We start from the raw sequence: 13,182 nt of genomic DNA, 5'->3' as shown, positions 1-13,182 counted from the left end.
CTAGACCAAAGGGGTGTGTGTTAGGGAATCATGGAGAGGGTTGGATCTAGCAACTGTAGGTGGAGTCGTACCGGTGTGTGTGTGTGTGTGTGTGTGTGTGTGTGTGTGTGTGTGTGTGTATGTGTGTATGTGCGCGTGTGTGTGTGTGTGTGTGTGTGTGTGTGTGTGTGTGAGTGAGATGGAGGAGGGAGGAGTTGGAGTCCAATGGAAAAAATACAGGGGGGTGTGTGCTGCTGGTTGTAGCTTGACTGGAGGGTTTCTCTGCCTGGTGTGGCATTCACATCCCAACGTTCAGCATCGCCTGGCTTCCCCTTGCACACTGCTCTGATTCCAGGGATTTGAAATAGACCGGGGCTGACAGACAGACAGACAGACAGAGAGATAGAGAGAAAGAAAGAAAGATAGAAAGAAAGAGTGCATGTATGCTGGACCGAGATCGGAGGGGAAAAGAGCAAAGGTCTGGGGAAGACAAGAAAGGAAGAAGCAGGTGAGAAAGCAAACTGTGGAACAAACAAACAAAAAGGAATCTAGAAGAAACCTGTGGTGAGGTAAAAGTTTGATCAGCCCTTAGTACAACACTAGCAATCCACTGACATGGCAGCCATGGACGCCCTGGAGCTCCCGAGTGCCCTGCTGGAGCCTCACAGCCTGGCCGAGGTCTCAGACGACGAGGTCAACCTCCCACACTCTGACCAGGAAGAAGAAGAAGAGGACCTGGTCCTTACCGCGGCCAGAAAGGAGCTGTCTAACATGGCCGCAGCAGAGGGGGACACCACCGAGGAAGACAAGGAGGTGGAGGCAGGAGCAGCAGAGAAGCCGGAGCAGGTCAACGGGGTGATGGTGCTCACGCTGCTGGACAAGATCATCGGAGCAGTGGACCAGATCCAGCAGACGCAGAGCGGGCTGGAGGCCAGGCAGCAGGACATGGAGCGCTCCGTCTCCAGCATCCAGGGAGAGCTCACCAAGCTGGCCAAGAGCCACAGCACCACCTCCAACAGCGTCAACAAGATGATGGAGAAGGTCAGCAAGGTGTCCGTCAACGTCAAGACGGTGAGGGCCACGCTGGACAAGCAAGGGGGCCAGATCAAGAAGCTGGAGAACAACGAGGCCGAGCTGCTCAAGAGGCGCAACTTCAAAGTCATGATCTACCAGGTGGGTGTGTGTGTGAGAGAGAGAGAGAGAGTGTGTGTGTGTGTGTGTGTGTGTGTGTGTGTGTGTGTGTGTGTGTGTGTGTGTGTGTGTGTGTAGAAGTACATGTATCAAGCTGTGGTTGTGTTTTGATGCAGTGGCGTATACGGGGGGAGGTGGGATGTGTGGGTGTGGGTGAAGAGGGGGCAGCCTGCCCTTTCTGTTCAAAGTGCCTTGGTGCCCTTTTTTAAGTGTATTTCAACTGGTTGGGCTAATAGGGACTCGCTCTAAGGTCGTACAAGGGGCGTTTGAACAGCTCAGGTGACCCTCTGGTGTGACCTCAAAGCAACAAAAATGTAGTTTGTTTCCCAACATCAAGTGGGCATTAGAGCATGTGTCACCTAATTCAGCCAAAGCTAATATTTTCTCCAATATCTGGAGTTAAAAGGCACACCTGGGTCTCCCGTTCACATTGACGAGGTGGCCCTTTTTTCATTTATCGCCCCGCCCCATAGACAGTCTTTGTGTGCCCCTGGTTTGATGTGTAAGGTTTAGTATGTCAAGTCCATGACACCTCTGGAGTTGAGAGATGGGTGTGGCCCACAAGAGGAACAAAGCAATTATTTTTTTCGGAGTGTAAAAATGAAAGTCATATGTCACTTCTACATCACTTTCCAGCATGGCATGTTGTATATCATGATGCAGTGTGGTGGTTTAATAGTATGTGGGAACAGGACAGCGTTGGGTTTGCCAAAGAAGTTACTCAATTTGCTGAGGTGCGGAGGATTTCAGGGAGTGGTTGAAGCCTATCTCCCAGTGTGCTATCTCTCTTCATCACTGGCGCTGCACTTACCAAAAACATGCCACTCACAAAATAATCTTTTTCCCACAACAGATCATTTAAAGAAATAGAATGTTATTGTATACTTCTTCATTTTTACCACTTCACACCATTTCATGCTAACAAACAAATACATGATCCAATACAGCCACGTCTAAAGTACTGTTGATACTCATCCACACCTATGGAAACATTGAGAAGAAACATTACTCATACTTGTTTATCGTAAAACACCACTTCCAGTCATTTTCCAGCTTGGTATGAGCTACATTTTTCCGAGTATGCATGTAGTGAGCATCTCAACGATGAATTATCTTTTATAATGAAACACCTTAATGCAAGTAATATCAAGCTAACCCTGTGTTCACAGAATCTTTATGTATCTTTTTGATTGTCATACTGACACTGTAGGCTATACGTGTGTGTGTGTGTATATATATATATATATACTGTTAGCCAGGCATAAACATGATGTACTAGACAACATGTAGAAGCTGTTATCCTGGGTGTGTCTGCCATTGTTGACGTCTCAGATGTTGTGGGACACTCCACCCCTGCCCCACCCCAAACCTACTATATGTTTCAATACTCAGTATCCCCTGCATGTGGCTCCCACATCTCTCCCCTTCCATAGCACATTATGTATAAGACTAAAGAACACAAGCCTTCACGTGTCAGCCATGCTCTCTGGCTGCCCGAGTCATATGGAATCCATTTGCAAAGTACAATTTCACTCCCTTTTTTTAAACAAAGATGGAAAATACCACAAGCACGCTCAAGGTCCTGTTTTAAGAGCTGGGCAGTGGAAGCAGAGAGGAGGGAGGCCTGGTCAGATGTGAAGGGGCAGATGTTTCCTTTGAAAAAGACAGAGAGAGAGAGAGAGAGAGAGATCATTCATATTGTGTATTGTTTGAATATTTGGACTTATTGAAATATATTTGATGCTTTGCTTTGGCAATATTGTTTTTTAAAACTTTCATGCCAATAAAGCCCTTTTTAAAAATGTAATTGAGAGAGAGAGAGATAGAGAGAGAGAGAGAAAGAGAAAGAGAGAAAGAAAGAGAGAGAAAGAGAGAGAGAGAGAGAGAGAGAGAGAGAGAGAGAGAGAGAAAGAGAGACAGAGACAGAGAGAGAGAGAGAGAGAGACAGAGAGAGAGGGGAGCTGAGGGGAGCCCTAGCTGCTTCTTTTTTTAGCCTGGCTGCGCGGCGGCAGTGTGATGTGTAATAGCTAGCAGCCTTGTTGCACAGTGGCGCGAGAACATTCAGAGTTTCCACCCCTGACTCAGACAGCGTGGCTCACATTCTCTCAGTCTCTCTATCCCAACGGCAAAAGTCAAATCACAGCGCCATCTTAGGTGCTGATGACTGTGGATTGTTGTGCATTTATGCTTTTTTCTACCACGCTTTATTTGGCTTCCTTGTCCCCTGGCATACCAGCACTAGACTTTTATATGTAATCATCCACAGATGAGCAGGGCAGAGCGCTCAGCAAAAAAAAAGCTAAACAACATAAAAAATCTGATCCCAACAAGGAATCCAATGACGGAGCTGTTTCTCAATCTGTAAGGATCATAAATCAACTATTGAATTAGTACCTAATAAACTCTATACGCCAAAGGGTTGCAAAGCTTCCAGTACAATCCACTTGAAATACCACACAGGGGAAACTGCAAAGTGGGTTGGGATTTTCTCTAGTGTTAGCCAACTAGCTCCATGATGGGCCCTGTGGCAAGAGAAACTCCCCCTGAAATGCCTATCTCTCCCTTGCTCCCTCACTAACTCAAAACACTGGCTTTTGTTTAGGGGTCGCCAACTATGACATAACCTCAGATTCATCTTCATTAAAAAAAAGAGGCAAACTGCATGCAACGTGTTGTTCTGTTTTCAATGTTCCGTGCTCCGGGGGGGGGGGGGGGGGATTCTTTCTAAATTAGCTGGAGAGAGCAACTGCAACACTCCCTGTGAATAGCTGGAATTGACACACAGCATTTGTTAGAGTCATTGCAACTGTGTCCACTCTTAACTCACAACCACACTGAGGTCACTTAAGCATACAACAATAACTGGAAGTACACAGACATCTGCAGTATGTATTTAGTATGCTTCTGTACAGATAACATAATGAAAAGACTAAACAAAAAAAGGCCACGCACTTAGTGCTATAATGCATCTGTTAAAATGTTTGATTACATGCACAGAATTGGAACCAAACCAAGGCAATATTATCAGCCAATGTTATTGTATCACAGATATTATTAGAGTATGGATGTGTATGGGTATATAGTATATACTGCATATCAGAACATTAAGAAGAGAAATGCAAAGGAAGGTTTGAAGTCAGTTCAGTTCCCTTAAAACCTTTACTAGACTGAAAAGCCAACGTGGTCGTCACGCCAACATGACAAAGGGAAGGTACACAGACAAGTAAAAGGTTGGATGTACTCAAGTAAAGTCAATAAAAAAAACATTAAAATTGTACTTAAATATATGCCCATTAGGAACATGTTCTTTCCTCATACCAAGAGATGACTGTGCAGCAACTGGAACCAAGAGTTGTCAATGGGGTGTGTCTTTTTAACTTGGTTAAAAATACAATAAAGTCATACACAGTATAAATAGTCACTTTCTGCTGAGTCTTAATGTCACTACAGACCATTATGCTGAAATATATTCTCATCAGTTTTCTCTGTGATCTACTAGCTTTATAGCCTGGAAATCCAGACCCATATCTAGAACGATAGAGGGTCTGGCCACGACCAATAGACCTTTCTGACTCAAGGGGCGGCTCCTACTCGTGCATTTCAAATGCCACCGCACACAATTGGATAGCACTACAACCAATGAGAGCAATGAACAAGGTGACGTATTAAGCCCTGTTCGTTTAGCAAAAAGCGGGATTAACTGTTAAATTAAACTTTTGCCGTGGTCAGCCGCCAAAACAGAACATTCCTCTTACTTGCTAATGAAAGAGTTGAGTGCCATCTTCCAAATCGCAAAGAGTCTAGGCGAAAGCCGTCTCAAACTCGAACAACATAGGCTACCCACAGCCATCTCTGTTTACTATCACGGCTTTGGCGGTGCGCTGTTGTCATCCGGTTACGTCCGCCCCAGAGCACCATACAAATGGCTCTGGCCCGCCCATATCATTAATAACAATTTGATTGGTAGCTCAGGATTTCTTGACATATTTAATGAGCTTCAATGGAGAGTGTCCAGACCAACAGGCGCAGCACATTTAATTTGCCAGCGCCTGGTGGCAGGTCTGGATTTCCAGGCTAGGTTTGTGTCACATATCAAACAGATATACACTGTTTTCTGGATTGACTCCAGATAGTGTTCCAGAATGCTTTTCACTTTTCAATCTGTGTGAGGTGGGAAATGCAGAGCTTACATCTGGACATCCTTGATTCATTTCTACGTGTGCTGTTGGTGCCCTTTGGAGGGAAAGGCCCTGCCCTATGATATGATAATAAGCTCACACTGGGAGGACCCAGCACGGGGGCTTTGGAGCCAACATGCGGCCTTTAATCTCTGCTTTATAGCCAACCGTCTGTCCACTCACCAATATGTGCTCCTCTCCCCACTTGGCCCACTTTACTAGTGAGAAGGCATCAAGCATTAACTAAGCAGTCTTTAACTGTTATTTAATGATAAGTTAAGCATTTACTAAGCATTAACTAACAGTTGATTAATTATTCTAAAGTGTTACCCAGGCTTCAACTGCTGAAAACTATAGGTCTTTGTTAATCTTGATTTCTTTTTGGGAACAATTGAGTTGTACTGTGATATCAGTCAAGTGCGCACCATAGTGGTTAATGTCAGCAGGCAAACAATCCCCCATAATGCCACTGGAATGCTGGACTGGTTCGGGCTACTGTATGATGTGTGTGTGGAAACTAATCAGTGGCAGCTCTGTCAGCACATCAGTTGGGCGATACTGTCTCCCTGTTAGCATCAACAGCTGTCCTCCGGTGGGAATGTGTGTGTGAGATGTTTGAATGTCCACTTATCCTCATCCTCACTCCCTCAACATCTGAGTTCAACTCCCTGATAACAGCTGAGGTCATGTTCTGCCTGGTACCAGAGCCGACAGCACTTACCTGTAAATGGTAAAGAAAAATGAAAAAATAAATAAAAGAAAATCTATCCAATGGTGAGTTTATTAACAATGAATGAGATGAATCCATGTGATGTTAAAGGCATGACTTGTTGTGGAAAAAGCTACTGAGAGGCCTCACCTCATCTCTGCTTTCCCTCAGATCTACTGAGGGATTTGGACAGAGAGGGGATTCACTCTACTTCCAATGGTTTGAGCCAGGAATGAGCCGGAGGAATTTTTTGTTTCTACAGGACTTAGAAATAGAATTATTACCACTTCTTAAAATCTTGTCACCACTCCTTAAAAAACCATACCAGATTTTAAAACAACAACATTTATCTCCTTGATCAACTTGTTTTTAATGAAATTGGCGCAATCTAGAGATCCACTCACAGAAGCCAAGTGAAGTTCAACTGGTTATTAACGTTAAGGGGGGGGCGTGGCTCTGCGTGCGCTGGGATAGGTCAGCATCATCTTCATCTCAATGTGTGGGCTTTCTCCCCCCAAACCCTGCGTCAGACCATCTATTCATCCACTCCAGCGCAGCCATTGGCTCGGCCTGCAAGCTCTCTTTGTCTAATGCTTCAAAACCTCTGATACGACCAAGTGCAACACTGTGAATGTCTTCTGAAAATGTGTCCGCCGTATCCATGGTGATTGCATCTTGTGGTAAATGGATACACTTATATAACACTTTTCCCTGGTTTTTCACAGACTCAAAGCTCTTTACATTGTTTTGTACACATTCACCCAATCCCTCACACATTCATACACCGATAGCAGCAGCTACCGCGCAGGGTGAAAGCTAACTATCTGGAGTGATTCAGGGTTCAATGTCTTGCCCAAGGACACTTCGACATGTGGCGGGTAGGCGGGGGATCGAACCTCCGACCCTGCACTCCAGAGGGGACCTCCCTGCCCACTTCGCCACTGTGGCTGTTGGCAGGCTTTTTTCCAGTGCTTTTCCATTTTTTTTATAGCTAGGAAGACTTTTACCTCTGACCTGACCTGAAGACTTGCTGCATGACTGAAGGTTATGATATGATAATATGAGGGTGGAATATTATTACATGGGAGAGTCAGAGCAAAGAGATCAAGTGGAAAAAAGAAAAAAGGAGAATGTCCATCCACTTTGTACAGGCAGGGAGTGGATGGGTGTGTTGCAAGGCAGAGCAGGGACCATATTTAGACAGCTGATTCATAGCACAGGCATCCCCCAGCTCTCCTCCTCCTCATATGGAACCAGTCACAGCCAGGCTCCTCCACCCACCAGAGTAACTGGCTGCACCCCACCCCGCCCCGCCCGCCCCACACACACACACACACACACACACACACACACACACACACACACAAACCATCCACACTCCTTCACTTTTTTCACTTTTTGGTTATTTATTTTGAAGTTGATTAGATCAGTCCTGTTGACGGGTCATGTCCTCTTACCAAGGTCAAACACATGTCATTCTGATCAGCATGTTCATGTGATGCATCATGTCAATGAAATGCTGCATATATATTTCCAAACATGACTACCTGGAGTTGGTATTCCAATCTGCAAACCTACAGCAAAGAATTATCATTTAGTATTCTACGGAGAGGGGATTCACTCTACTTCCAATGGTTTGAGCCAGGAATGAGCCGGAGGAATTTTTTGTTTCTACAGGACTTAGAAATAGAATTATTACCACTTCTTAAAATCTTATCACCACTCCTTAAAAAAACCATACCAGATTTTAAAACAACAACATTTATCTCCTTGATCAACTTGTTTTTAATGAAATTGGCGCAATCTAGAGATCCACTCACAGAAGCCAAGTGAAGTTCAACTGGTTATTAACGTTAAAGAGATCCTATTATACTACTTTTTTCTGGTCTTAATTTTTTCATATAGATTAAAAACTTTGGGAAAGTTTGACAAGCAACTTTAAACCAAAATATAAAGTGTTGGTATAGGGCATACGTTTGAAGGATAATAAGACCTAGAGGAGGTTATGTATTCAATTGTCCAACCATCCAATTGTATTTAAATCTTCTACATGGATAGAATACAGTACTCCATGAGAGACATGCTGTACAGTTTGCAGCAGTGAGAGAGCAGTCAACTTCTCTCTTTCTCCCTCTGACCTTCAGAAGAAGCAGGATCTTGGCCTGTGGAAAAGAACATTGTCCAAACAATCTGTCAGAAGACACTCAGCTCATCCAGACACACCTGCTGCCTACTACATTCCCATCAGTCTAATTGCACTTATCTTTTTTCTATCATTGCTTTTTTATCACAGCTTCATCCAACGTGATTCACATAAGAAGTATTCTGAACATTTGCCCTTAAAAGATGTAAAGTAAACCTTTTAAAGCCGACAGCCTGGGAAGGATCAGTAATGTTTCTGCAATGTACATTAATCAAGAGTGAAACCCATTCTCCTCACACAGGTCCAAGCTCCATATATGGACATGTGAGGCAGAAATGGTCCCAGCTGGGTTTACGGGGCCAGATTGTGTGTAACATTGTTTCAGAGAGGGGAGCAGGGCTTTTTGGTGGAGTGTTTTTTGGCTTGGTACAGTAGGTAGAGAGGGGGGAGGGGGGGGGGTCATGTCAGGCAACATGGGCAGGACACGGATGAGAGCCTGTTGACAAAACGGTTTGGAAGGCACAGAGAGAAAGAGGGGATAAAGGAGATGTAGAGAGAGAGAGGAGGACTTTACTTCTGTAGGCTGAGAACCAGAAGAAAAGAGAGCCATCTAAAAATAGGAACTATCACATAGTTGTTTGATTGTGAGGAGGAAAAGCCTGCTAGGAGATTGTGTTCCTGTTTGGTTTTTTGAAAGGAATCCAAAGCAGGGCCTGGTCAAGAGGTGCTGACATTCAGGCCACAACATGCAGCTGGTTTGATTAAAGGTGGAGTCAGTGATTCTGGAGAACGCCGCTTGTTGTCAAAAACACTTTTTGTCAAAATCTGTTAATATCTCCCCATAATTTGCTCCTGCAAAACAACAACATATCCAGTGTTAATAATACACAGCCTAGGCTCTGTAAACGGGCATGCAAACAAAGGGCATATAAACAAAAGGCAAACCTTAGCTAGCAACATGCCAGATTGTAAGGAGATATTCACTGATTTTGACTAAAAGTAATTTTGACACCAAGCTTTCTCCAGAATCACTGACTCCACCTTTAATGTGCATGTTCAACACAATGGTGCTGATTAAAGAGCACCTATTCTGCTTTTTCAACTCATATGACCTATAAACGTTGTTATAATGATTTATAGTCATGTTTAACCATACTAAAGGGTCAAGTAATGACTTACATGCATTAAGACGTATTCCCTGCTGACCGTCTGGGGTGGCTGTGCAGAGCGCTAAACACTAGGGCAGCCGGTCGCGATTCACTTGTTCAAATTTCCGGGATTTATCCACGTAGATCAATCCTGATTTTCCATGTATGGTAATGCTGCAACGTGCTCAGGCACGCTCCGGCCATGCCCCCAGCTGCCTGCTCAAATTCACTTTTTTTTCCACTTTTCCCCTCTCTTTCATTTGGGATCACAGTATGTGTTTGAATAAGGAGTGAGTGCTGGCAATGATATGTCAGCAATAGTCTCCTTATGACCCTGAGCCTTGTGCTTTGAGCTCCTCTACTGTACTTTGATTCTTCTCTCACTCAATGCAAAGACATTGAGCCCTGGATGGCACAGTAATCACTCATTAAAATAGCCCTGTGCTCCAACACCCATTCTCTCTGCCATTTGGTAGAAAACATATTTAGGATTACCCAACTCTTGTGGTCGGATTTAGCATGCTTAAAAAATACCCGGATGCTTACTACATCCGATGGAGATTTTTAAGTGTTGAAATCAGCATACTATTTTGGCGATTCTGAACCACAATCCAGTGGTAACCGGAAGTGACATCACATCCACGCAGCCTACAAATGAAAACATGCAACGGATGTACAAGCAGAGGCAAGATCAAGGCACCATGTTATGATGAAATAAATAATTAAAAGTATGTCCTAATTGTGGCATACTGCATGCCAACTAGTAGTAGTATGTATAGAATTAGATTTTTGATTTGATTTGGAACGAAGGGTAAGACTTGTAGACAGTAAAAGACTACGTCCCATTGCATGTTCAATGGCTTGTTTAAAGCTGGGCTGTTCCGCTGTGGGAGATGCTTAAAAGATCAGCTTAAATATCAATAAAGAAATCTTCCTCTGGACCCATCTCCCCCAAATCACTTGTTTTCCTATTAAAAGCCTTTCCACATGAGTCAGATGTGGATGACTCACAGTCAAAAGACGTGGTTTTGAAAAATATTAGTTTGTTTCCTCATACAACCCCCCCCCCCCTGTCATATGATTCCAATTTGAAACCCTCTGATGGCTATAGTTAAATTATGGGCCCCGAACAATAGAACGTTTGTGATGAGTCACCACATCATCTAGTTCTATGATGACATTTCTAATGTGTCTGACATGTTTAAGAGAACAGGAAGCATTCATCCCAAACTGGCCTGTTTCATTCAATGTACTTTTGTTTAAAAAAAGATTGTATGTGATAGAAAATCATTAAATGATGATCTTACTACATATGATGCTTTTCAGAACAGACCTGGTAGAAATAGAATAGTTTCACAACTGCATGGCCTCACATGTTAAATGACTATGCCCCCTCAGTATAGCCTTACATTCCTATAAGCCTGAAAGGGAGGACACATTTTAAAAGGAAAGAGAGGCACAAACAGAAGAGGACCAAGCTATACTTCTTCTGCAGCTCCATAAATCTCTCCATACACACCAATCTCCTCCATTGTTATTGGAAAAAGTAACACGGGGTAGCTATGGTAACAACCACTGTCGGCCCTCGCTGTCCAAGTCCCTGTTAGTCAAGCATGGGGAACTGTACACAGACCCAGGGCTGCTAAGCTGCACACACTCTGACAATGCTTTTTTAGTATCTGAGAATTCTAAATGGTATAGGCTTATTCTGTGTATTGGCATAACGTTTATGCACTGGAATGGCTCATAGTATCCTTACAGATGATTCTCACTTACAGGGGGAATTATGAATGATATGGTTCAGTACTGACTCACCACAAAGGTGTGTGTGTGTGTGTGTGTGTGTGTGTGTGTGTGTGTGTGTGTGTGTGTGTGTGTGTGTGTGCATTCGCACCTTTGCACCTTTGTTTTTGCATTTCTGTGTTCCTCTTACATGAAAGCACACGATCAGAATAGCGGTGAAAACATCCTCCAGTGATGGTCCACAGTGGCAGGCTGAGTCTTGCAGTGAGGGAGCTGAGGGGAGGGAGAGTGAAAACAGAGAGCTGCCTCACACACGCGTGTCTGCAGCCTTGGAAACAGTTCAAGAGATCCTTATTCATGCTAGATTCATGTGTGTATCCCCACAAAGCTCCTATTTTGAAATAGAAAAGAGGAGTTTACACAAAGTGTTGTGGTCCGAAGATCCATATCCCTACAAAGAATCATGTTGTGCTGCCTTTAAGCACTGTCGGAAATATTGTGTTCTAAATCACATACTTTTTCTTTTCACTACACTACATACTAAAGTACAGAAGAATGTTAGGGTCACAGGAGAGAAATAAAATCAGATAGGAAGTTTTTTTTTTCATTATGTTGAGAAATACTCTAAAATGCTATTGGAATTAGTGAGGCATTTATGTATTTTCAACATAATACAATTGATGTGCATGTATTGGGACACCCTTAATCTTTTTCTGGCATACTAAATAGTAGGGAGGTATGGGTATTGGAACGCAGGGTTAGTTTCAAGAGTAGTGTAGGCCTATTGCCACACACTGCAAATAGAAGGTGCCTGCACAGGGGTTATAGATTAGATTAAATGAGACAACTTTATTGATCCCAAGAACGGCAATGTTACATTACAAAAAGAGACAATAAATAGACAAAGAGTGGTCAGTGGAGGTGAAGTTCATATGCTTGCTGCAGTGTGTGCTAATACAGCAGTGTTTGAAGACCTATGCTAACAAGGCTATGTGCTTTTCACAGTAACACCACTGAAGTAAAGTCAGCCTGCCCTCTCCTCTCTTTCTCTTTATGGCAAAGGAAGATTTGTTTGGTTGCTATGGAGACGCCGTGACGCTGCTCTGTCTCATTCCTGAGAATGTGTTTTGAGAATGTAGTCGAACTCTCCCACACCACTGACTGGAAAGCAAGGGAGAGAGAGAGAGACAGAGAGAGAGAGAGAGAGAGAGAGAGAGAAAGAATGGGGTGGAGGGATGAAGCCACAATGGAAGGAGTAAACAACAGAGAGACAAAAAGAAAGAAAGAAAGAAAGAAAAAAGAGAAAAGAAAGATGAAGAAAAAGAAGGTATCCGCTGTGCTCCAGTGCAACAACAGGCCTTAGTGACTCATCCCTCTCTTAAACCCCTCAGGGACCTGCAGCATGCCATCACTTTATATAGAAATCTCTTTCTCTCTCTCTCTCTCTCTCTCTCTCTCTCTCTCTCTCTCTCTCTCTCTCTCTCTCTCTCTCTCTCTGTGTCTCTGTGATGAGAGAGGAGGAATGGAAAACAGGAGGAGTGCAGGGAGTTCTTTCTCCCCAGAGTTTTTTATATGTTGTGTGTGACCGTCACACTCTTTCCCATGGCGCTCACATGAGAAATACTCACAGAACACACAAAGTCCCGTGACTAGTAATGCGTACATCTATCTCCCCGAAACCTAGCGTATGTAGGAGCTGGCTAAGATGGGCATCAGTCAGAAAACAGTATCAAGCCATCAATGTACACCTAAGCTCATAGTGTGCCACAGAGGTTTAGATGTCATTTAAAGGTGCAGTGTGTAATATCTGTATAATTATATATTGGGATCTAGTGGTGAAAGTTCTAGAATGCAACGCTCCCTGGGTAACCCCACCCCTTTCGAATAATAACAGAAGCTACAGTGGCATTCAAGGACAAGAACAATTCTAGATTTGAAACAATGCACCAGATGACATTCCAACCATGACGCTTCCAACATGGATTCCTCCATAAGACTTACCCGCTCAATGTACAAAATGTAATATTAATATTTGTAATTCTCCGCTCAGGAGGATCATTCAGATTATTGGCAGAGGTGATTTTACACCAA

General features: G+C 43.6%; 1 protein-coding gene across 1 annotated transcript in view; it reads left to right on the top strand.

Annotated features, from left to right (window-relative positions):
• The first annotated feature begins 266 nt into the window (after nucleotides 1–266).
• The window catches only part of LOC307266900 (caveolae-associated protein 1-like), a 22,884-nt gene continuing 9,968 nt past the window's right edge, over nucleotides 267–13,182 (top strand). Inside the window, exon 1 of the mRNA XM_080049018.1 lies at nucleotides 267–1,152. Within this exon, the coding sequence (XP_079905144.1) occupies nucleotides 595–1,152 (558 nt within the window). The 5' untranslated portion in view covers nucleotides 267–594. The remainder of the gene's footprint in view (nucleotides 1,153–13,182) is intronic.

The sequence above is a fragment of the Ammodytes marinus genome, assembly GCF_949987685.1.
Source record: "Ammodytes marinus genome assembly, chromosome: 20".
Taxonomy (NCBI): Eukaryota; Metazoa; Chordata; class Actinopteri; order Uranoscopiformes; family Ammodytidae; genus Ammodytes; species Ammodytes marinus.
This window is presented reverse-complemented; position numbering and strand designations above follow the sequence as displayed.